Source organism: Salmo salar, chromosome ssa19, assembly GCF_905237065.1.
Source record: "Salmo salar chromosome ssa19, Ssal_v3.1, whole genome shotgun sequence".
Classification (NCBI taxonomy): Eukaryota; Metazoa; Chordata; class Actinopteri; order Salmoniformes; family Salmonidae; genus Salmo; species Salmo salar.
In genome coordinates this window covers 12551390-12577222 of record NC_059460.1, presented here as the reverse complement: position 1 = coordinate 12577222, position 25833 = coordinate 12551390, and the positions used below count along the sequence as shown (strand labels likewise).

Sequence of the window (25833 nt, the reverse complement as noted above, 5' to 3'; positions counted from 1 at the left end):
AGAACTGCAGTCAGGTCAAGACCCTGGTGAGGACAACGAGCACGCAGATGAGCTTCCCTGGGACAGTTTGTCCCTGGAAAAGTTTGTGCAGAAATCCTTCGGTGGTGCACAGCTGATGACCTGTGGGTTTGCACCACCGAAGGATTTCTGCACATCTGACTCTCAGAAACCGTCCCAGGGAAGCTCATCTGTGTGCTCGTTGTCCTCACCAGGGTCTTGACCCGACTTCAGTGGGCAAATGCTCACCTTCGATGGCCACTGGAACACTGGAGAAGTGTGCTCTTCACAGATGAATTTCGGTTTCGACTGTACCGGGCAGATGCCAGACTGAGTGTATGGCGTTGTGTGGGCGAGCAGTTTGCTGATGTCAGCCTATGGTAGGGAAATTAACATGACATTTTCTGGCAAAAGTTCTGGTGGAAATTCCTGCAGTCCCTTTCCCAATTGCACGCTCCCTGAAAACTTGAGACATCTGTGGCATTGTGTTGTATGACAAAACTGCACATTTTTAGAGTGGCATTTTATTGTCCCCAGCACAAGGTGTAAAGATCATGCTGTTTAATCAGTTTCTTGATATGCCACACCTGTCAGATGGATGGATTATCTTGGCAAAGGGATAGAAACACATTTGTCCCAGAATTTGAGAGAAATAAGGTTTTTGTGAGTATGGAAAATTCTTGATCTTTTATTTCAGCTCATGAAACATGGGACCAACACATTACATGTTGCGTTTATATTTTTGTTCAGTTTATATCAGAAACCTGGCAACACTTTTCACCTGCTTTACTTAAGATAACCTTGGGCATAGGAAATGTCAAAGACCTACACTATGCTGCAGTTAACTCAGCCCACAAACACCAACTGTATGAGAAAGTCAGACAAAACAAAAATAATTTGATTGTAGATAAAGGGAGAGTGCAATATGACTAGACATTGAAAGGTGGCTTTCAATTTGGGAAGTAAGTCAATGTCCTATTTGTATGTATTAAGGATCCCCATTAGCTGCTGCCAAGGGGTCCCGCAAAATTAAGGCAGTTTATAATTTTTTTTAAAAAGCATTACAATACATTCACAGATGTCACAACAAATATCATTGGGTGGTTCTTATTTTATATAGAATATAGAAGTCAATGATTGCCCTCTTGTGGAAGCATTACGAAACACAATCAATTAGAGACGCACCAGGTAGACTTTATTTTGAAGGTTCCATGACCTCTTCAATAGTACCACGAATTAAAACCTATAAATAAATAATGAAATACTATGATGAATACCACCACAATTAAAATGGATTCACAGTAGCATAGTCTCCTCACTTCTGCTCTCCTATACAATGTATCTGAAGAGGAGACATTTCAGTTATACTGCAATGACTAGCTTTTCTACTGAAGCAGTCTTTTCCAAGTGTCCCATACGGTATAGTCCTCTGAAGTGTCCCCGTTGCTGTTCCATCCATGGCAGTTACACGTGTACTCTAGAAATGTTACAGCTTGCATTGTCACATATACATTGTGATTTGTCTTTATTTGCCACAGTTCATATTTGGTTTTGCCTCATAGGAACAGACATCATAAAACCGTCCGCATGTACAGGACTCAGTGTTGTTACTTCATAAAATAACATACAAAAATAAGTAAAGTCCTCCCGTACTGTAAATAAAATGGTCCAGCAGCTGAAGTGGATAGGATCCACGTTGTGTCAGAAACACCTTTGAAACAGCCCCCAGTCCCCCACCCTCCATCAATGATCACTTCCCAAAACCCTAGTCAAACCCTATTGTCCATCAATGATCACTTCCCCCATCCTAGTCAAATTCTCTTGTCCATCAATAGTTCACTCTCATCCATGTTGATTTTGTAGTCCATTCCTGTGGTTGTGGCATATTAGTTTAGAGTCCTCTCGGTGTCAACCATCAGTCATTATCCTTGGCACACCTGATGTGACGTGGCACCAGCTGGTGTTGTGGCGGTGCTACCCATCCAAAGGCTTGCCAAGGTAGACCATGGTCACCTCAGTGTTGCCATAGACAGCCGAGACGGCCGGGAAGAGGCAGGCTTTAGGCAGCCCTCTGAAGGCCACTCCCAGAAACTCAAAGCCTCTCTCGAAGGCCAGGGTCTTGTTATCCATGTCAAGAATCACTCGTATCCTCTCCCCAATCTGTGGACGGACACCATTACACTAGAAAGTAATATAACAATAAGTAACAGCTACAATACAGGGAACGGCTTCTCTTTCACGCTACAATTAATACATGATTACTGTTGAGAGAACTTCTAATTTAAGGTAGCGTTCTTCTTGACATGCATTCTACTGCACAGGCATAACTCATCCCACAAATAACTGTTTATAATATTTCAACTAGAATCACTTCATTGGGATGGGTCATCAGCCTAAAACAACGGCTTTGAACTTCAATAGAACATTTTTTAGTTCATGCATACAAGATATGTTGTCTTCCTCTATTTGCAGCCTACCCCATGGTGACAAAGTCCCTGAACTCCGGCACTAAACTCACTGCTTAGCTGTCGTTTCCGTTGCAAAACATTTTGCTATGGTGTGTACTTATCAATACGACCCAGGAGAAAAACGTTAACCTACCTGGTATTTGGGTGCGTTGTTGCACTGAGGGAAGTTCCCGTTGACCTCCCCATTGTGGAGCAGGTTGTTATCCACCAGATTCCAGCCCCAGCTCTGGTCGTCACTGCCCAGGAGGGCCACATAGCCCTGGCATTGCATGGCAGCACGCTTGGTGGCAATGCCGATCACTGCCACGGTCCCCAGGGGCCCCTCCCACCAGATCTCCCAGGCATGGCGGCCCTCAGAGAAGCCGATCTTTCCGCGGGCTCCGTCGGTGCTCTGGGCGATGGGGTTGCGGTGAAGGGTGAAACCGTTCTTCTTCACATAGACGTTGCGTGAGCAGTCGTGGGAACTCAGAGCGTGCAGGTAGGACTTGAGCTGCAGGAGAGGCAGACAAAGATGTGCTAGGGTTTTGAAGAGGACATAAATCCAAGTGATTGAGAGCAGAATCAACATGCATACCAGCAACCAAAAATCATTGCTATTCCATTTTACTTAAAATATGATCTAATTCAAGGAAATAATTGCACCATGCTGATGGATCGTATTTAATGCTGGCGTTGCTGCATAAACAACTGGACGTGTGTGTATAGAAGGCTAGCCACTAGTCTGTGCATGACAGACAGGGTGACTAATACCATTGATGAGTAGCCTAGGCTATGATTGAATGGCAAGTTAATGTGTGCTCATTGGGTTTGTGATCTTTTCACAATGTGGTATCTTCTGGATTTAAATAAAAATCTGTAACAGCTATAGGCCTTCACTTCGGTCTTCAAATAGTAAACAAACGTTATTAGCTTAGCTAGTGAGCTACCTTTCCCTTGTATGTTGTCAGATTGCAAAGAATGTCGGAGCGCAGTGCCTCTTCACTAAGAGAGCGAGCGCACAGACTCCGCCACACCTCACTGTTCTCATCCGCGAGGCAGTTGTTCCAGTGCCAGCACACCAACGAGCACCGCATCAAATCATACAAGTCCAGATAGGAGAACACATGCTCCAGAACCCGACTAGGTAGCCTGCCTGCTATTCCCACTTCTCCGCCCGCTGCAACATAGGACGACCCAGCTGAGCTACAACTGGCAGCGGCTGCGCCGATGCAAGAGGACGCCCCTCCGACCGCCGCTGCCGACATAATTTGCTAAATTTAGAATAACGACCGATGAACAGTGTTTTACAGCATAAATTCTTAACTAAAATGTATTAAAATGGACAATTTCTAAATACTAGCTAAATCACGGCGGTGATATTGTCACGCATTTAATTCGATGGACCCAGACCGGGTTGGTAAAGTGGGAAGACAAACGCGAAATCCAGTCAGGTCCCGGACATTTTTGTATGGCAACGATAAATCATGCATTTCTAAATTAAATATTTACTCTGACCCGCTATCTTCAATAATAAAGAAGGAGACAAATGATAATCCCATGATCAACGTTTTGTCGTAAATTATAATTGGTGTATTTTACTTTGTGTTCCTGTTAGGACCTTTGTCGGTCATACAGCGGCCCTCGCAGCTGATCTACAGTCAGTTTAGATTTTTACCCCTTAGAGTCCATCCTTAAATTTGTAGTATGGTTTACTGTTTCTATTCTGTGGGTTGCCCTAATTAAGTGATAATGCCCTCGAAGGCGTTGTTTGGAGGATATTGGCACATATTACCAACATAAATAATGATTGACAGATGTTCATTAAAAACTTTATTTTGATGAATTTATTCATACTATTTCTTCCTTCCACAAGATATTGTCGCGAAACAAATCTATGGTTGCTACCCAAGCCGGCTGGTCGTTCAATTGGTTCAGTTGCCAAAGACAAGACCCAGACGTTGAGTCTTTTTGTTCTGTGTCTATGGACGTGACCCAGTCGTTCGTTCTAAATGTTCCATTGCCATACTGGCTGGCAACGTTCTTATCCCTTGCTTGCCAACTACGGCTAACTTCAAACAGTGCAGACAGAATAACAGTAGCTGCATTTGTTTAACCTCTTGGGGATCAACTGTTTTCTAGTGACATTTATTTGGATACATCCATAACAATAAGCTAATGAGGCACGATTTCGGGTGGCATAGAAAATGTGTTTTCTCGTTAGGACACTGTTGTTCAGAGGAGCTAGCAAACAACACAGCTAACACAATCACTTCAAACTGAAGCTGGAAAGACCGCAAACAATCTGCACTTCGTTTCGTTTTACATTTTTTCAATTTACATTTCTTTGTATATATCCATGAAAATGATGCCAGGTGATTCATGATTTCGACTGGCTGAATGTTAGACAAAAATAAATGTGATAATGTCTATATGCTTTTTATAGTGGAGATCAAGTTAATAACTTCCCTGCCTGGGCTGATGAGACAGTCGATTGCACAGTCAGATGGAACAGGGTAAATAGGCATTTTAACCTTCCTATTATGTTCATTTCATGTTAATTAATTCTGTGTTCCCGGTCCAAAATGACCGCCCCAGCTATAAATCCATAATAATACATATATTAACACCTAATGTTGTGTTAGATCTTTTTATCAACTTAAGTTCTTGTTCACATTACTTGTTTTGAACTTCTAAGTTATGATCAAGAGCCTCACATACAGTCTATCGTTTGGTCATTGTGCTGCCACAGAATGAATTGTGAGCAAGGCCTCAAAAAAGCTTTATATACCAGAGCTGCGAGAAAAGTTCCATATACTATTGAAACAATGTTGCGATTGTTTGTTAGAATGTTAACGGGTGTGGTTCCTGCGGGGAAATATTATATTGAGGAAAGGTTCCCTTGGGGGTTGGGAGTTGCCATGGAAGCCAAGATGGAGTGAGGTGTGTGTATGTGCTCAAACACACATGCATGTGGGGGTCTGGGAGAGGAAGTGTGTCCATCTGATGAATGGGCATGTGCCTGAACTAAATTTTATACAGTAATTGTAGTCTCACCCATTCATTTCTAATGACTGGTCAAAATGACCGGGAACACCACAGGTGTACAAAAGTTAAATAAAACACCCAAAATGTATTGTGTGTGTTCAGATGCCCTGTGTGGACAAAGTCATGGAACCTTATGACAATCAGATGAAATTAACTACATTTTTTTCAGAGAGAAAAGTTGTAAATCGGTCCAATTCGACCAGAACACAGCAGGAGGGTTAAGGTATTAGATTTAGCCAGTGGTAATTTGTGGAATAGACACCGACTGGAATACGCTTTTAACCAATCAACATTCAGGATTAGACCCACCCGTTGTATAATAGTGTAATACTCGTGGTTAGAATTGTTATTCGATGGATGCAAGAATGCTTCTTTCAGGTTTGATACCGGTTTTGTATGAATAATGTATTGCTGAGCAATGCCAGCACCTAAACAGGTCCAATATGATAACTTGTACAACTTCGTAATTATTTGGTTCAAGACAGACGTTGCCTATGTGTTTTTTTACTCTACTTGGGATATATGAGTTATATAATGGAGTATAAAATGTTTCACATAAATGCCGTCCCAGACCCAGAGAGACAGTAAAGCGAAAGTAAACATTTTATACAGTACCACATCATGTGACATGGGCAAAATGAGCTTCATACAGCTTTCAGAATAACTGGGAACTCGGAACTCGTAAATCCCTGAATTACGATGTCAATGCCTTCAAGATAACTGGGAAGTCGGGAAAAACGAGCACCGATTGAGAAAAATGGTTTTGAACGGTCATCTAACTCGGAATTCCATGTCGGAAACTCGGGCATCTTTCTAGAGCTCCGACTTTCCGACTTAAAGATCACTAACGTCATGATTTGACCTTGTTTTTCCTGAGATCCCAGTTTTCGTGACAGCGCCACAAGCTGTACTCGGAAGTGACGCCAGCTGCTGGATCATTTTTGTGTGCAGTGAGCCAAGCATAAAAAAAGTGTCAACTCAACCAGTGAGAACCAAAATACAATACCCAAAAGTAAAGAGTCGAGCCAAAGAACAGCAGTCGGAAACTGAGAAATTACAACTGTGAGTATCATTGAAAACTAGAGCTAACATCACAGTTGACATCTATTGTTAAACCTGTTGCCAATATTGGCAAAGACGAAGAGATAGTTGAAGGGTGACTGGAAGAGCCAGTACAAGATAAATAGAGAACGTTAGATGCTAAACGCCCGGCCCTTGTGTTTTTGTGGAGTTACTGCATCGCCTATTGATAAACGCATGTCTGTTAGGTAGCTAGCTAAATTACTATAGCTACCTGATGAAATTTATCAGCACAGACGGACAATAACATGTTTTAAATCTAGTTTGTTTAAATCTAGCTTGCTAGCTACGCTAGGCATTTTATATTTCGATAACCAACATACATTTAGCTAGCTAATGTTAGCTACTGCTGCGATCAAGGCAAGGGTCCCATTACGTTTAAGCGAAAGGGCGCCGTATGATAGCTAATTATGAATGACAAAAAATCATTGATCAATGTAACGTTAGCTAGTTACTTAGCCACTGAATAAAATACTTTGTAACAAAAAAAAAATCTGAATACATTTTCTCAACAATGTGTCTTGTCTTTGTTGCAGTATCTGAAAAGAGTGCATTATGAACCCAGTGTACAACCCTGCACCAACAGGGGTCCCCTATGTCAACCCTAAGGGACATTTAGTAGGATACCCAGGTAAGCAGTGTAACTAGTGTGTAATGGATTGGGAAATGTATACCACCCAAACAGACCAGTGGGTAATTAACACACACTGTTTCTCTAAATGTATGTCTGAGCTTCTGATTTTCTTGTCACTTATATATGACCTTTGACCCTGCAGCTGGATTTCCTGGGGGGTACTCAGCTGGCCCTGCTTACACTCCCAACATGTACCACCCTGGAGCCAACCACCCAGCCTTCCCCACAGGTGAGTTATCAGTCCCTCTCAGAGAGCTGCATGTAGCCTACTCTTGTACAGTGAGTGCATAGATTGTTTTTGTATGTCATCCCTAGGAATTGAACCCACAACCTTAGTGTTATGCATGACGCAACTCGGAGTGCCTGGATACAGCCCTTGGCTGTGGTATATACTGCCCATATACCACAAGCCCCCAAGGTGCCTTATTGCTATTATAAACTGGTTACCAACGTAATTAGAGCAGTAAAAATACATGTTTTGTCATACCCGTGGTATAAAGTACCAGTCAAAAGTTTGGATACACATACTCATTCAAAGGTTTTTCAGCACTCCATCACTCTCCCTCTTGGTCAAATAGCCCTTACACAGCCTGGAGGTGTGTTTTGGGTCATTGTCCTGTTGAAAAACAAACGATAGTCCCACTAAGCGCAAACCAGATGGGATGGCTTATTGCTGCAGAATTCTGTGGTAGCCATGCTGGTTAAGTGTGCCTTGAATTCTAAATAAATCACAGACAGTTTCACCAGCAAAGCACCATCACACATCCTCCATGCTTCACGGTGGGAACCAAACATGCGGAGATGATCCGTTCACCTACTCTGCGTCTCACAAAGACACGGCGGTTGGAACCAAAAATCTCAAATATGGACTCCTCAGACCAAAGGACAGATTTCCACCGGTCTAATGTACATTGTTTGTGTTTCTTGGCCCAATCAAGTCTCTTCTTATTGGTGTCCTTTAGTAGTGGTTTCTTTGCAGCAATTCGACCAAGAAGGCCTGATTCACACAATCTCCTCTGAACAGTCGATGTTGAGATGTGTCTGTTACTTGAACTCTGAAGCATTTATTTGGGCTGCAATTTCTGAGGCTGGTAACTCAGAGGTAACTCTGGGTCTTCCTTTCCTGTGACAGTCCTCGTGAGAGCCAGTTTCATCATAGTGCTTGATGGTTTTTTTGACTGCACTTGAAGAAACGTTGAAAGTTCTTGACATTTTCTGGATTGACTGACCTTCATGTCTTAAAGTACTGATGGACTGTCGTTTCTCTTTACTTATTTGAGCAGTTCTTGCCATAATATGGACTTGGTCTTTTACCAAATAGGGCTACTTCTGTATACTATCCCTACCTTGTCACAACACAACTGTTTGGCTCAAACGCATTAAGAAGGAAATTCCACAAATTAACTTTTAACAAGGCACACCTGTTAATTTAAATGCATTCCAGGTGACTACCTCATGAAGCTGGTTTAGAGAATGCCAAGAGTGTGCAAAGCTGGCATCAAGGCAAAGGGTGGCTACTTTGAAAAATGTAATGTATAAAATATTTTGATTTGTTTAATACTTTTTTTATACATGACTCCATATGTGTTATTTCATAGTTTTGATGTCTTCACTATTATTCTATGATGTGGAAAATAGTAAAAATAAAAACCTTGGAATGAATAGGTTGTGTCCAAACTTTTGACTGGTTGTGTGTGTGTGTGCGTGTGGTGGATTTAAAAAGTCTTCAGACCCCTGTTAAAATGCCAGGTTTTTGTGATGTAAAATAATGAGACAAAGAGAAATCATGTCAGAACTTTTTCCACCTTTTAATGTGACCTATAACGTGAACAATTCAATTGAAAAACAAACTGAAATCTTTGAGGGGGAAAAATAAAAATCTCACAATAACCTGGTTGCATAAGTGTGCACACCCTTAAACTAATACTTTGTTGAAGCACCTTTTGATTTTATTACAGGACTCAGTCTTTTTGGGTAGGAGTCTATTAACATGGCACATCTTGATGTGGCAATATTTGCCCACTCTTCTTTGCAAAAGCGCTCCAAATCTGTCAGATTGCGAGGACATCTCCTGTGCACAGCCCTCTTCAGATCACCCCAGAGATGTTCAATTGGATTCAGGTCTGGGCTCTGACCGGGCCATTCCAAAACGTTAATCTTCTTCTGGTGAAGCCATGCTTTCGTGGATTTGGATGTGTGCTTTGGGTCGTTGTCGTGCTGAAAGGAGAACTTCATCTTCAGCATTCTAACGGACGCCTGAAGGTTTTGTGCCAAAATTGCCTGGTATTTGGAACTGTTCATAATTCTCTCCACCCTGACTAAGGCCCTGGTTCCAGCTGAAGGAAAAACAGCCCCAAAGCATGATGCTGCCACCACCATGCTTCACTGTGTGTATGGTGTTCTTTGGGTGATGTGTTGTTTTTGCGCCAAACATACCTTTTGGAATTATGGCCAAAAAGTTCAACCTTGGTTTCATCAGACCATAACACATTTTCCCACGTGCTTTTGGGGGACTTGTTTGTTTTTGTAAACTTCAGCCGGGCTTGGATGTTTTTCATTGTAAGAAAAGGCTTCTGTCTTGCCACCCTACCCCATAGCCCATTCATATGAAGAATACGGGAGATTGTTGTCACATGTAGCACACAGCCAGTACTTTCCAGAAATTCCTGCAGTTCCTTTAATGTTGCTGTAGGCCTCTTGGAAGCCTCCCTGACCAGTTTTCTTCTCGTCTTTTCATACATTTTGGAGGGACATCCAGTTCTTGGTAATGTCTCTGTGGTAACATATTTTCTCCACTTGATGATAACTGTTTTCACTGTGTTCCATGGTATATGTAATGCTTTGGAAATTATTTTGTACCCTTCTCCTGACTGATATCTTTCAACAATGAGATCCCTCTGATGCTTTGGAAGCTCTCTGCGGACCATGGCTTTTGCTCTGTGATGCAACTAAGAAAATGTCAAATCCTACTAGAACAGCTGAACTTTATTTGTGATTAATCAGTCACTTTAAATGATGGCAGGTGTGTAATGACTTCTATTTAACATGAGTTTGAATGTGATTGGTTAATTCTGAACACAGCCACATCCCCAGTTATAAGAGGGTGTGCACACTTATGCAACCAGGTCATTGTAAGGTTTTTATTTTTCATTTCCCCCCCTCGAAGATTTCAGTTTGTTTTTCAATTGAATTATTCACATTATAGGTCACATTAACAGTAGAAAAAGTTCTGACATGATTTCTTTGTCTCATTCTTTTACATCACAAAAACCAGGCATTTTAACAGGGGTGTGTAGACTTTTTATATCCACTGTATATATTACAGTTGAAGTCGGAAGTTTACATACACCTTAGCCAAATACATTTTTTTTTAAATTCACAATTCCTGACATTTTAATCCTAGTAAAAATTCCCTGTCTTAGGTCAGTTAGGATCACCACTTGATTTTAAGAATGTGAAATGTCAGAATAATAGTAGAGATTTATTTCAGCTTTTATTTTTTTCATCACATTCCCAGTGGGTCAGAAGTTTACATACACTCAATTAGTAATTGGTAGCATTGCCTTTAAATTGTATAACTTGGGTCAAAATGTTTCGGGTAGCCTTCCACAAGCTTCCCACAATAAGTTGGGTAAATCTTGGCCCATTCCTCCTGACAGAGCTGGTGTAACTGAGTCAGGTTTTTAGGCCTCCTTGCTCGCACCCACTTTTTCAGTCTGCCCACAAATTTTCTATAGGATTGAGGTCAGGGCTTTATGATGGCCACTCCAATACCTTGACTTTGTTGACCTTAAGCCATTTTGCCACAACTTTGGAAGTATGCTTGGGGTCATTGTCCATTTGGAAGACCCATTTGCGATCAAGCTTTAACTTCCTGACGGATGTCTTGAGATGTTGCTTCAATATATCCACATAATTTTCCTTCCTCATGAAGCCATCTATTTTGTGAAGTGCACCAGTCCCCCCTGCAGCAAAGCACACCCACAACATGATGCTTCCACCCCCGTGCTTCACAGATGGGATGGTGTTCTTCGGCTTGCAAGCATCCCCCTTTTTCCTCCAAACATAATGATGGTCATTATGGCCAAACAGTTATATTTTTGTTTCATCAGACTAGAGGACATTTCTCCAAAAAGTACGATATTTTTCCCCATGTGCAGTTGCAACCCGTAGTCTGACTTTTTTATGGCGGTTTTGGAGCAGTGGCTTCTTCCTTGCTGAACAGCCTTTCAGGTTATGTCGATATAGGACTTGTTTTACTGTGGATATGGATACTTTTGTACCTGTTTCCTCCAGCATCTTCACAAGGTCCTTTTTGTCTGAGGTCTTGGCTGATTTCTTTTGATTTTCCTATGATGTCAAGCAAAGAGGCACTGAGTTTGAAGGTAGGCCTTGAAATATACTGCTCAAAAAAATAAAGGGAACACTAAAATAACACATCCTAGATCTGAATGAATGAAATAATCTTATTAAATACTTTTTTCTTTATATAGTTGAATGTGCTGACAACAAAATCACACGAAAATAATCAATGGAAATCCAATTTATCAACCCATGGAGGTCTGGATTTGTGGAAAACCACACTACAGGCTGATCCAACTTTGATGTAATGTCCTTAAAACAAGTCAAAATTAGGCTCAGTAGTGTGTATGACCTCCCTACAACGCTTGGGCATGCTCCTGATGAGGTTGCAGATGGTCTCCTGAGGGATCTCCTCCCAGACCTGGACTAAAGCATCTGCCAACTCCTGGACAGTCTGTGGTGCAACGTGGCGTTGGTGGATGGAGCGAGACATGATGTCCCAGATGTGCTCAATTGGATTCAGGTCTGGGGAACGGGCGGGCCAGTCCATAGCATCAATGCCTTCCTCTTGCAGGAACTGCTGACACACTCCAGCCACACGAGGTCTAGCATTGTCTTGCATTAGGAGGAACCCAGGGCCAACCGCACCAGCATATGGTCTCACAAGGGGTCTGAGGATCTCATCTCGGTACCTAATGGCAGTCAGGCTACCTCTGGCAAGCACATGCAGGGCTGTGCGGTCCCCCAAAGAAATGCCATCCCACACCATGACTGACCCACCGCCAAACCGGTCATGCAGGAGGATGTTGCAGGCAGCAGAACGTTCTCCACGGCGTCTCCAGACTCTGTCACGTCTGTCACATGCTTCATCTGTGAAGAGCACAGGGCGCCAGTGCCGAATTTGCCAATCTTGGTGTTCTCTGGCAAATGCCAAACGTCCTGCACGGTGTTGGGCTGTAAGCACAACCCCCACCTGTGGACGTCGGGCCCTCATACCACCCTCATGGTGTCTGTTTCTGACCGTTTGAGCAGACACATGCACATTTGTGGCCTGCTGGAGGTCATTTTTGCAGGGCTCTGGCAGTGCTCCTCCTTGCACAAAGGCGGAGGTAGCGGCCCTGCTGCTGGGTTGTTGGCCTCCTCCACGTCTCCTGATGTACTGGCCTGTCTCTTGGTAGCGCCTCCATGCTCTGGACACTACGCTGACAGACACAGCAAACCTTCTTGCCACAGCTCGCATTGATGTGCCATCCTGGATGAGCTGCACTACCTGAGCCACTTGTGTGGGTTGTAGACTCCGTCTCATGCTACCACTAGAGTGAAAGCACCGCCAGCATTCAAAAGTGACCAAAACATCAGCCAGGAAGCATAGGAACTGAGAAGTGGTCTGTGGTCACCACCTGCAGAACCACTCCTTTATTGGGGGTGTCTTGCTAATTGCCTATAATTTTCACCTGTTGTCTATTCCATTTGCACAACAGCATGTGAAATTTATTGTCAATCAGTGTTGCTTCTTAAGTGGACAGTTTGATTTCACAGAAGTGTGATTGACTTGGAGTTACATTGTGTTGTTTAAGTGTTCCCTTTATTTTTTTGAGCAGTGTATATCCCCAGGTACAAATCCAATTGACTCAAATAATGTCAGTTAGCCTATCTGAAGCTTCTAAAGCCATGACATAATTTTCTGGAATTTTCCAAGCTGTTTAAAGGCACTGTCAACTTAGTGTATGTAAACTTCTGACCCACTGGAATTGTGATACAGTTAAATAATCTGTCTGTAATCAATTGTTGGAAAAATTACTTGTCATGCACAAAGTAGATGTCCTAACCGACTTGCCAAAACTATAGTTTGTTAACAAGACAATTGTGGAGTGGTTGAAAAACTAGTTTTAGTGACTCCAACCTAAGTGTGTGTAAGCTTCCAACATCAACTGTATATATTTTTGTTGCTCAGAACATGGTGGGCCAAATAAAACCACCGGCGGACCAAATTCGGCCCACGGGCCACCAGTTGGGGAACCCTGTCAATGGACAAAGGCCTAAAATGTATATATATATTTTTTTTTTCTCCTGTTAAAATGTGTAATACCCTAGACGGTGTGTTAACAACGTCTCTCCTTGCTGTGTGTTTATATCTCTGAAACCCTCTCTTATAGGTTACGTTCCGGGCACTCCTTTTAAAATGACCTGCTCGCCCACCACAGGGGCTGTCCCACCCTACTCCTCATCACCCAACCTCTATCCTGCAGCAGTCTTCCCTGTGAGGAGCACCTACCCCCAACAGATCCCCTACACACAGGTCAGTCAGTCAGTCAGTTAGTCAACTGACATCATCTGCCTCTACTGTCTGAAGTAGTATGATGTAACTGAACCTGTTTAACTTATTTGTTGTACTGCAGAATTGGTATTTATAGCTGCATTGCTACAAGGTCATAACAGTTACATAGGTCTGCCTTAGACAGTTAAGATACACATTAGCTTGCTGCTGTAGTTGTACTTGTCTTACTGCGGCACTGACATTTGTTTTGGTATTTACTCTTCCTGGGGTCACATTAAGGCAGTGACAGTAGGTGTCACTACTCTTCCTGGGGCAACATTAAGGCAGTTACAGTTGATGTCGGAAGTTTACATACACTTATGTTGGAGTCATTAAAACTCGTCTTTCACTCCACAAATTTCTTGTTTACAAAGTATAGTTTTGGCAAGTCAGTTAGAACATCTACTTTGTGCATGACACAAGTAATTTTTCCAACAATTGTTTGCAGACAGATTATTTACACTTATAATTCACTGTATCACAATTCCAGTGGCTCAGACGTTTACATACACTAAGTTGATTGTGCCTTTTAACATCTTGGGAAATTCCAGAAAATGATGTCATGGCTTTAGGCTAATTGACATAATTTGAGTCAATTGGAGGTGTACCTGTGGATATATTTCAAGGCCTACCTTCAAACTCAGTGCCTCTTTGCTTGACATGGGAAAATCAAAAGAAATCATGCAAGACCTCAGAAACAAAATTGTAGACCTCTACAAGTCTGGTCCATCCTTGGGAGCAATTTCCAAACACCTGAAGGTACCACGTTCATCTGTACAAACAATAGTATGCAAGTATAAACACCATGGGACCACGCAGCCATCATACCTCTCATGAAGGAGACACGTTCTGTCTCCTAGAGATGAACGTACTTTGGTGCGAAAAGTGCTAATCAATCCCAGAACAACAGCAAAGGACCTTGTGAAGATGCTGGAGGAAACGGGTACAAAAGTGTCTATATCCACAGTAAAACAAGTCCTATATGGACATAACCTGAAAGGCCGCTCAGCAAGGAAGAAGCCACTGCTCCAAAACCGCCATTAAAAAAGCCAGACTACGGATTTGCATCTCCACATGGGGATAAAGATTGTACTTTTTGGAGAAATGTCCTCTGGTCTGATGAAACAAAAATAGAGCTGTTTGGCCATAATGACCATTGTTATGTTTGGTGGAAAAAGGGGGAGGCTTGCAAGCCGAAGAACACCATCCCAACCGTGAAGCACGGGGGTGGCAGTATCATGTTGTGGGGGTGCTTTGCTGCAGGAGGGACTGGTGCACTTCACAAAATAGATGGCATCATGAGGCAGGTAAATTATGTGGATATATTGAAGCAACATACCTGACTCAGTTACACCAGCTCTGTCAGGAGGAATGGGCCAAAATTCACCAAACTTATTGTAGGATGCTTGTGGAAGGCTACATGAAACCGTTGACCCAAGTTAAACAATTTAAAGGCAATGCTACCTGTTAAGTTCATGTTTTAAGTATCCCTATATTTCTGTTATTATGGGGCTATCACTCATTCAAGAGTGCCCCTGCGCAGGAAGTGTTGTCGTTGATGGACCTAGCCTAGAGTGGAATGGCTACCATGTAGTGTGTTCATACGGTATAGTGAACTTTGTTAAACTGGAACCTTGTCGTTGTGTCATTGAGTTAACATTGGTAGCAGAGGCTGGCTAATAACTACAATGTGCCACCTCGCTTCGACGAGAAGAGGTCGTACGAAAGTTGGAAAAATTAACTTGGAATCTGGACGCGAAAAAGCAAGCACTTGCGGTGGTATTATCGCTCGAGGGAAGAGCGAGAGATACAGCACTGGAAATATCGGTTGAGGATTTGAACATGATGGTATGGGAACTTTGATCAGAGCACTGGATTCTGTATTTCTTAAAGAAGAGAAAGACCGTGCCTACGAGTCATATTCAAACTTTGACAGTGTTACGAGAGATATTTCGGTTGCAATGACGGATTACATCATTGATTTCGAACAGAGGTACAGTAGGATGCGGAAGTACGACATGGTTCTCCCAGATGCAGTGTTAGCTTTCAAGTTGCTAGATACTGCCAGTCTAGATGGTAGGGGGAAACAGTTGGCTTTGACTGCTTGTACTATGCTGACTTTTGCATCAATGAAGTTGGCACTAAAAATATTTTTTGGTGAAAAGACGTCTGTCGCGCCGTTAACAGATGGAATGCAAGTGAGTGACGCAGCATATTACACTGAGCAGCAGAGAAAAGGCGCCAAAAGGCCACGTTCTGAAGACAACCAGAAGAGGGCGCTATTTCCCGGCACAAATCCACTGGACAAATATGGAAGGAGATCAAAAGCACTTACCATTGGGTTAAAGACTGTCCTCATAAAAATGAACAAGTTAAACTATCAGAGGAAAATGTACACACAGAGAGAGAGAGCAGTGTAACATTACACTGTTTTCAAATGAATCTGCTTCTGATACTGAGATTTTTATATAAGAGCGTCTGCTAAATGACTTAAATGTAAATGTTATAGTTGAATCCTTAGGATCTGCTGTGATTGATACTGCATGTACACGGACAGTGTGTGGCGCAAAATGGCTTGATAGCTATATCAGTGAACTAAATATGAAAGAAGTACAAAATATGATTGACACACCAAGCAACAGAGCTTTCAAATTTGGAGATGGGAGAATTGTCCATTCTACCAAGAGAGTTAAGATACCAGCAAAAATTGGTCAGACTAAGTGTCACATTGAAACAGAATGGTCCCTACAGATATTCCCATATTATTAAGCAAAGCTTCCCTCAAGAAGGCAGGGGCTGTACTAGACATAAAAAATGACAAGGCAGTGATGTTTAAACAACCAGTGACTCTTGAACTTACTACCTCAGGCCACTATTGTGTAAACATTTTAGACAAAGACATCACACAGAGTCCATGTAAAAATGAGATTCTGATGGACACAGAGCACATGGAGATTCTGACAGTCACTGAGAACATGAACACAAAAGAAAAACACAAAGTATTGTTAAAGCTTCACAAACAGTTTGGACATGCTACAGTTGACAGACTTCAGAAGTTACTTAGCAGTTCAGGGAATAATGATGAGTATTTCCATTCTACAGCAGATAGTTAAGGAGAAGTGTATCTATAATTCTTTGAATAACTGTTTAATATTTTATCAACGTTTATGATGAGTATTTCTGTAAATTGATGTGCTCATTCACCGGAAGTTTTGGGAGGCAAAACATTTCTGAACATTACACGCCAATGTAAAATGGGTTTTTTGGATATAAATATGAACTTTATCGAGCAAAACATACATGTACTGTGTAACATGAAGTCCTATGAGTGCCATCTGATGAAGATCATCAAAGGTTAGTGATTAATTTTAGCTGTATTTCTGGTTTTTGTGACGCCTCTCCTTGCTTGGAAAATGGCTGTGGTTTTTCTTGTCTCGGCGCTGTCATAACATAATCTAATGTTATGCTTTCGCCGTAAAGCCTTTTTGAAATCGGACAATGTGGTTGGATTAACGAGAACTGTATCTTTAAAATGGGATATAATAGTTGTATGTTTGAGAAATTTGAATTATGAGATTTTTGTTTTGAATTTGCCGCCCTGCTATTTCACTGGCTGTTGAATAGTGTCCCGCGGATGGGACGCTAGCGTCCCACATACCCCAGAGAGGTTAATGCAACCACTGTGTCAAATTTCCAAAAAGCTTTACGGCGAAAGCACATTTTGTAATAATCTGAGTGCAGCGCTCAGACACCAACAACAAGCAATACAGATACCCGCCATTTTGGAGTCAACTAAAATCAGAAATGGCATTATAAATGTTTGTGTTGTTCGATAAAGTCCATCATTTATGTCCAAATACCTCCTTTTTGTTTGCAGGAAGCGCACACAAAATGTCACGACAACGTCAAAAAAAGTTATATTTACGTTCGTAGAAACATGTCAAACGATGTATAGCATCAATCTTTAGGATGTTTTTATCATAAATCTTCAGTAATATTCCAACCGGACAATCCCATGGTCTTCAAAAAAGAAAAGGAACACAGCTAACTCTCACGTGAGCACGCGCCACAGAACTCATGTCATTCTCTCAGTCATCTGACTCCATATACTCTTATTCTCTCCCCAGTCACAGTAGAAGCATGAAACAACGTTCTAAAGACTGTTGACATCTAGTGGAAGCCTTAGGAAGTGCAAAATGAACCCTAAGTCACTGTATATTGTATAGGCAATCACTTGAAAAACTACAAACCTCAGATTTCCACACTTCCTGGTTGGATTTTTCTCAGGTTTTTGCCTGCCATATGAGTTCTGTTATACTCACAGACATCATTCAAACAGTTTTAGAAACTTCAGAGTGTTTTCTATCCAAATCTACTAATAATATGCATATCCTACCTTCTGAGACTGAGTAGCAGGCAGTTTACTACGGGCACGCCTTTCATCCGGACGTCAAAATACTGCCCCCTACCCTAGAGAAGTTAACAGTTGTGAGACATGTCAAAAATACAGTAAACCTATGCCCAAACTAGCTGTTGGTTGCCACTAGCTTCCAAATACAATGAAACAGTGGCTGTAGATCTACATGAGTTAGCACCAAGTGTGTGGTACCTTCACATAATCGACCACTTCACACACTTCAGCGCTGGAAGCATTGTGAATACAAAGAAACCCAGTGACATCGTCAAGCACTTCATGCATTCCTGGATATGTGTGCATGGCCCTCCCCAGAAATTGTACAGTGACAATGGAGGAGAATTCAATAATAATGAAATAAGAGAAATGGCAGAGAACTTCAACATGGAAGTAAAGACAACTGCTGCATACAGTCCATGGAGCAATGGACTTCTGGAGAGACATAATCAAACACTCACAGAGATCATGCTGAAAGTTAAGCAAGACAATGGATGTGACGAACACAGCCCTAGATTGGGCTTTGATGGCAAAATGCACAATGTTCATGGTTACAGCCCATACCAACTAGTGTTCGGGCAGAACCCTAATCTTCCCTCTGTACTGGTTGACAAGCCACCAGCACTAGAAGGGACCAGTGTGAGTACATGGGTGGGACAGCACCTTTCAGCACTACATGCAGCGAGAAAAGCGTTCACTGAAGCAGAGTGCTCAGAAAGAATTCGCAGGGCTCTGCGTAAACAGCTACGACCCACCGATGAGAAGTACGAAACTGGAAACAAAGTGTACTACAAACGAGTTGACTGTCAAGAGTGGAAGGGACCGGGAGTAGTCATTGGCCAAGATGGTGTGGTGATATTTGTGAGGCACGGAGGCATCATTGTCAGGGTGCATCACTCAAGATTGCGGAAAGTAAATGATCATCAAGATAGAGGGGCTGTTGCTGAGAATCATCCTAATGAAAAGGACACGGTAACAGACACAAACCTACCAGATGTCACATCCAATGATATGCAAACTGGCAGGAAAGGAAGCAGAGAACTTCAACCATGCCACAGATAATACTGTTGAGCGTTCAAATGAGGAAAACATTCAACAGCCACGTGTTAAGAGAACATGGTTGTTCCAATCTGAAAACTGGACAAACTGTTAAATACATGGACAGAGAAAGTGGTATTCCACATACAGCAACCGTCATTGGACGAGCAGGAAAAGCCAAAGGAAAACACCAAAACTGGTACAACTTGCAGTACTCTGAACCAGCTACACTGTCTGGTACAACAGGGTCAGCTGACCTGTCACTTGTAGATAATCTCAGAATTGAACCAATGGAAAATCGAGAAAAACAGAATGACATTCAAAATGATGTACTTGAAACAAAGGACGTGTCATTTGACTCAGCTAAGCTAGATGAGCTCAGTAATTGGAGGAAAAATGGAGTGTTTGAGGAAGTCAAAGACATTGGCCAAAAATGTGTCTCAACAAGGTGGGTGTGTACCCTTAAAGAATCCTTAACTGGAATAGTGCCTAAAGCACGTCTAGAGGTTTTGAGGAGCTGGCTGCTAAACAACTCCCAAAAGACTCACCGACATGCGCCTCAGAGTCACTCCGATTGCTGATGTCAGTGATCTGCCAGAAAAAATGGAAACTTAATTCCATAGACATCAAATCTGCATTTTAGCAGGGAACAGAGCTGTCAAGGGACATTCACATCCGACCTCCGCCTGAAGCTAAATGCGAAGGAACACTGTGGAAACTAAAGAAGTGTGTGTATAGACTGGCAGATGCATCACTCTACTGGTACAACAAAATCAAGGCAACAATGCTGAATACAGGTGGAAAAATGTCACAAGTGGATCCTGCAGTCTTCTATTGGCTTGATCAAGACTGCAATGTGACTGGAGTACTTGCCTGTCATGTTGATGATTTTATCTGGGGTGGCTCACAGACCTTTGCTACAACTGTGATTCCAAACCTCAAAGCTGTTTTCCAGGTCGGCCGTGAGGAGCATGATCATTTTTGTTATGTTGGCATAGAGTTTATTACAGTTGATGGAACAATACTGATGCAACAGGAGAGCTATATCAAGAATCTTCAACCCATTCACATGGATTCTTCAAGAGCCGTACAAAGGAATTCCCCTCTGTGGAATTGAAGCTAATCAATTGAGTTCAAAGATAGGACAAAGTTTATGGGTTGCTAGACAGAGTAGACCTGATGTAATGTTTGATGGTTGCAACTTGGCATCTAACACAAAACACGCCACTGTACAAACCATTCATGAGGCAAACAAAGTTGTTCGTAAACTGAAATCACAACAAGTGACTTTAAAGTTTCAGCATGTTGGAAAAGATGACTCTTTTGAAACTAGTTGTCTTCAGTGATGCTTCGCTAGGGAACCTTACAGATGGAGGCACACAAGGTGGACATCTAATCGTGTTAATGGGTGAAGGAGGAAGATTCTCACCTATCTGTTGGCAGTCAAAAAGGATCAGAAGGGTTGTCCGAAGCACACTTGCTGGAGAAACACTTGCTCTTGCGGATGGAATTGACAATGCGATCTTTCTTGCAACTCTGTTCTCAGAGCTTACCACTGGTGAGACAAAACGGCACATTCTACCTGTAGTTTGTGTCACTGACAACTAACTACTCATTAGTTGATGCTTTGAAGTCAACCAAGTCTGTCACAGAGAAAAGACTTCGTCTTGAGATTAGCAGCAGCAAGGAACTTATTCAAGCACAGAGAATCCAGCGGATTCTGTGGTCGACCACAAAGGAACAGCTTGCTGACTGTCTGACTGAAAAAGGAGCATCCGGTCTTGTGCTCCTACAGGCTCTCCTCCTACAGGCTCTCCTCCTACAGGCTCTCCTCCTACAGGCTCTCCTCCTACAGGCTCTCCTCCTACAGGCTCTCCTCCTACAGGCTCTCCTCCTACAGGCTCTCAGTAATGGAAAGTGGCAGCTTGAGTAATACAAATATAAACGGTCACACAACCCATTTGTAATGGGGAACTTGAATAATACTTGGACATTTTTAATTATGTTGTTGATGTTTAATTTGTCTTTAAAGAAAAGGGGGAGATTGTTAAGTTCATGTTTTAAGTATCCCTATATTTCTGTTATTACGGGGCTATCACTCAGTCAAGAGTGCGCCTGTGCAGGAAGTCTTGTGGTTGATGGACCTAGCCTAGAGTGTGTTCATACGGTATAGTAAACTTTGTTAAACTGGAACCTTGTCGTTGTGTCATTTCGAGTTAACACTACCAATTACTCATTGAGTGTATGTAAACCTCTGACCCACTGGGAATGTTATGAAAAAATAAAAGCTGAAATAAATCTCTCTACTATTATTCTGAAATTTCACATTCTTAAAATAAAGTGGTGATCCTAACTGACCTAAGACGGGGCATTTTTACTGGGATTAAATGTCAGGAATTGTGAAATTGAGTTTAAATGTATTTGGCTAAGGTGTATGTAAACTTCTGACTTCAACTGTATATACAGTTTAAAATATTACATTCTGTTTCATAAAACTGTACCTAATAACACTTGTCTCTCTCTCTCAGCAGCAAGGCACTTACTACACACAGCCTCTGTACGCAGCCCCACCCCATGTCATTCATCACACTACAGTGGTCCAGTCCAATGGGATGCCAGCAGCCATGTATGCCCCGCCCATGCACCACCAGTCCCGCCCCCACAACGGCGTAGCCATGGGGATGATAGCAGGGACCACTATGGCCATGTCAGCCGGTGAGTTCCATTTAGAATTTGTTTTTATGCGTTTACCATTTTTTAAAACCGTTTTAATACACACAATCCGCTCGCAACAGTGTTAAATAAATGGGTTTTGCGCTGTCTAATTTCCGGACCTCTCCCACCTCCTTCCTTTCTCCAGGAACTTTGTTGACGCACTCCCCCACCCCCCACCAAGTTACAATGCCCACATACCGACACCCAGGCGTACCCACCTACAGCTATGTTCCCCCCCAGTGGTAAAGTGATGGCACTGTGAGTACTGAATACATCCTCCATATCATATTCTCTCCGGTCAATATGGATGGGAATGAACACTGGGAAACAGCACTGACACTAGAATACATAATGGTTACAATTTATAGTCAGGAAATATTTAAATTCAGGTAGGGTATTTATATATATTTTTTGGGGGGGGGTTAGCTGTGGGCAATAGCTTCATGTCAATTAGGATAATACCCCCTGTCAGTAGAAATACTTCTATGTGTAGAAAGACCAACAGTAGGTATTATTACTGTGTATTTAATCAACTGTTTCTCTGCTTCTCTCTGCAGGTCAGACGATGGTAGATATGCATTCACACTCCAGTTGGTGATGACGCTCTCTGGTGTCTCGTGTCAGCTATCCTTCCTTCCTTCCTTCCTTCCTTCCTTCCTTCCTTCCTTCCTTCCTTCCAAGCATACTGTGAATCTGAAGCCTAACTACAAAACAACACCAGGTGTGTTCAGAACAGGATGAAGAGAATATTCCTACTGCTGACTATTCCTGTTTTGAATGATACTATCCAAGAATCCTTCACTCACCGTGCTGCATATCTGACAGCTAAGTCTCCATGCAAACTTGTGTTTTGTGTACTGCCTTGCGATTTTTATAGCTAACTCTATTAAGTGGTGAAAAGGGAGTTTGAATTTTGTTTAGATTTTCAGATCCATTTTGAGTTGAATGCATGTGTGTATATACACTGAGTGTATGAACATCAGGAACACCTTCCTAATATTGAGTTGCACCCCCCTTTGCCCTCAGAACAGCTTTAATTCATCGGGGCATGGCCTCTACAAGGTGTCAAAAGTGTTCCACAGGGATGTTGGCCCATGTTGACTCCAATGCTTCCCACAGTTGTCAAGATGGCTGGATGTCCTTTGGGTGGTGGACCATTCTTGATAAGCATGGGAAACCAATGAGCGTGAAAAACCCAGCAGTGTTGCAGTTCTTGACACAAACTGGTGCGCCTGGCACCTACCATAACCCATTCAAAGACACTTAAATCTTTTGTCTTGCTCATTCACCATCTGATTGGCACACATACACAATCCATGTCTCAAGGCTTGAAAATCCTTCAATAAGGGATCATAGCTTTCACTTGGATTCACCTGGTCAGTCTCATGGAAACAGCAGGTGTTCTTTAATGTTTTGTACCCTCAGTGTAAAAGAAGAAATAACACTAGCTCAATCTACCTTCTGTGACTAATGCAAAATCATCCAAAAGAATGCAATTTTGAATCACTGGTGCCATTTCTTAATGTGAAACATTAAAAGAAAGGAACAAGTTAATTTCACACAAACAGGTAACTTGAGTTTAACACACAAAGCTGTGCAGAACAATTGTTTTCGTTGCTTGTTTTTGGTAATGTTGCTAGGATGCTATTATTTCTCTGGGGGATGCTGTGTTAACATTTGTTTGTTGGCCATTTTTGTATTATGGGAAGGTGGGCCTTTTTGAGTTTTAAGCCTCTGTCTCAGATGTCTGATATCCATTCCAACACGAAAACATTATTCACGCTCTTTGCCCATGGAAGATGTAGCACAGACTTGAGTCCTAAAGGTCTTAGATAGGGAAAGGAAACGAAGAGGCCCTGAACAGTGCTTTACTTGGGTAGGAGCTCACCGGACCTGAGTACAGGCACCTCAAATGTTTTACTGCTTGAGCTCCTGTTCCCATTAGCTAAAAAGTATCTGGCACCCAAAATGAATACCGGAACCAATTTCAGTTCAAGTCAAGTACTGGCCCTAAAGGAAGCTAGCAGAATGACTGACCTGTCATGACATTTCATCTATTACTGGTCACAAAGGAAAGGATTTGAGAAAAGGAAGCAATTTAGAACTATTCGGACTCCATCCTACAGTGAGTGATGGTGCGAGAGCATTTGTATGCATGTGAGCGTGTTTGTGTATAATTCTATTTGCTGAAAGAGGATTAAAATACTAAAGCCATTGTGCATACAGACGTAATGTATGTATCATACCTGAACATTTCTACAGATTCCTTTCTGTTATTGGTTTGGGTTTAACCACACCAAGAGCTACAGACTTTAGAATCACTGCAAAACTGAGACATTTTAACAGGTTTTAATCTTTTATCCTGGATTTATTTGAATGTATTAAATAGATTAGAATTTGCTTAGTATTATTGGAAGAAAATTCACATTTGAGATGCTCTGTTTTAAGGAAGCCAGAACTTGACATTGTTTGCTAGTTACAAGGCCCCACCAGAACTCACCAACATATCATTGTCTTTGATTTGCTCGTCTATATTGCCTTTACAAGACGTCACCTCAGTTACTGAATGTTTTATGTGTTTTTGTTATTTTCAAGAAAGACCAAAAAATACAATTATGAGAATTGTCAATGGTTTCTATTTAAGAATTTCATTGAATCATGTCACCTTCACATTTCTAGGGACCCATGTTATATGGTGTTTAAGCTGACCACTATAACACATGCTCCAAGCTATGTCTTCTGAAGCCTGCGTCTAGCTAGCCCATTGGGATACCTTTTGTTTTCAGGCTCACTGCAGTAATCTGGTCAGATAATGTTTAAATGCCCACTAGGTGGACCATATGTCTCATATCTGCCTTCAGCGTCTACAATCGTGGCCAAAAGTTTTGAGAATGACACAAATATTAATTTTCAAAGTTTGCTGCTTCAGTGTCTTTAGATATTTTTGTCAGATGTTACTATGGAATACTGAAGTATAATTACAAGCATTTTATAAGTGTCAAAGGCTTTTATTGACAATTACATGAAGTTGATGCGAAGAGTCAATATTTGCAGTGTTGACCCTTCTTTTTCAAGACCTCTGCAATCCGCCCTGGCATGCTGTCAATTAACTTCTGGGCCACATCCCGACTGATGGCAGCCCATTCTTGCATAATCAATGCTTGGAGTTTGTCAGAATTTGTGGGTTTTTGTTTGTCCACCCGCCTCTTGAGGATTGACCACAAGTTCTCAATGGGATTAAGGTCTGGGGAGTTTCTTGGCCATGGAGCCCAAAATATTGATGTTTTGTTCCCCGAGCCACTTAGTTATCACTTTTGCCTTATGGCAAGGTGCTCCATCATGCTGGAAAAGGCATTGTTCGTCACAACTCTTCCTGGATGGTTGGGAGAAGTTGCTCTCGGAGGATGTGTTGGTACCATTCTTTATTCATGGCTGTGTTCTTAGGCAAATTTGTGAGTGAGCCCACTCCCTTGGCTGAGAAGCAACCCCACACATGTATGGTCTCAGGATGCTTTACTGTTGGCATGGCACAGGACTGATGGTAGCGCTCACCTTTTCTTCTCTGGACAAGCTTTTTTCCAGATTCCTCAAACAATCGGAAAGGGGATTCATCAGAGAAAATGACTTTACCCCAGTCCTCAGCAGTCCAATCCCTGTACCTTTTGCAGAATATCAGTCTGTCCCTGATGTTTTTCCTGGAGAGAAGTGGCTTCTTTGCTGCCCTTCTTGACACCAGGCCATCCTCCAAAAGTCTTCGCCTCACTGTGAGTGCAGATGCACTCACACCTGCCTGCTGCCATTCCTGAGCAAGCTCTGTACTGGTGGTGCCCCGATCCCGTAGCTGAAT

The 25833-nt window shown here is 42.2% G+C and overlaps 2 protein-coding genes across 4 annotated transcripts; one reads left to right on the top strand and one right to left on the bottom strand.

The window, feature by feature from the left end:
• Positions 1-1170: 1170 nt before the first annotated feature.
• On the bottom strand, positions 1171-4023 carry LOC106578473 (F-box/SPRY domain-containing protein 1-like). 2 transcript variants are annotated; one of them, XM_014157301.2, is made up of 3 exons: positions 3392-4023; positions 2599-2955; positions 1171-2178 (listed from the first exon to the last, which is right to left on the bottom strand). In XM_014157301.2, exons 1-3 carry the CDS (start codon positions 3707-3709, stop codon positions 1972-1974), a joined length of 882 nt encoding a protein of 293 aa, XP_014012776.1. In that variant the 5' UTR covers positions 3710-4023; the 3' UTR covers positions 1171-1971. The 2 variants fall into 2 exon arrangements, with proteins under 2 accessions (XP_014012776.1, XP_014012777.1); XM_014157302.2 differs by having other exon boundaries at positions 1171-2157.
• Positions 4024-6168: 2145 nt separating this feature from the next.
• LOC106578472 (myelin-associated neurite-outgrowth inhibitor) lies at positions 6169-24615 on the top strand. Of its 2 annotated transcripts, none has more exons than XM_014157299.2 (7): positions 6169-6551; positions 7106-7200; positions 7346-7432; positions 13662-13804; positions 21800-21986; positions 22132-22244; positions 22544-24615. In XM_014157299.2, exons 2-6 carry the CDS (start codon positions 7125-7127, stop codon positions 22230-22232), a joined length of 594 nt encoding a protein of 197 aa, XP_014012774.1. In that variant the 5' UTR covers positions 6169-6551; positions 7106-7124; the 3' UTR covers positions 22233-22244; positions 22544-24615. The 2 variants fall into 2 exon arrangements, with proteins under 2 accessions (XP_014012774.1, XP_014012775.1); XM_014157300.2 differs by having other exon boundaries at positions 6177-6551; positions 21803-21986.
• The last annotated feature ends 1218 nt before the right edge of the window (positions 24616-25833 follow it).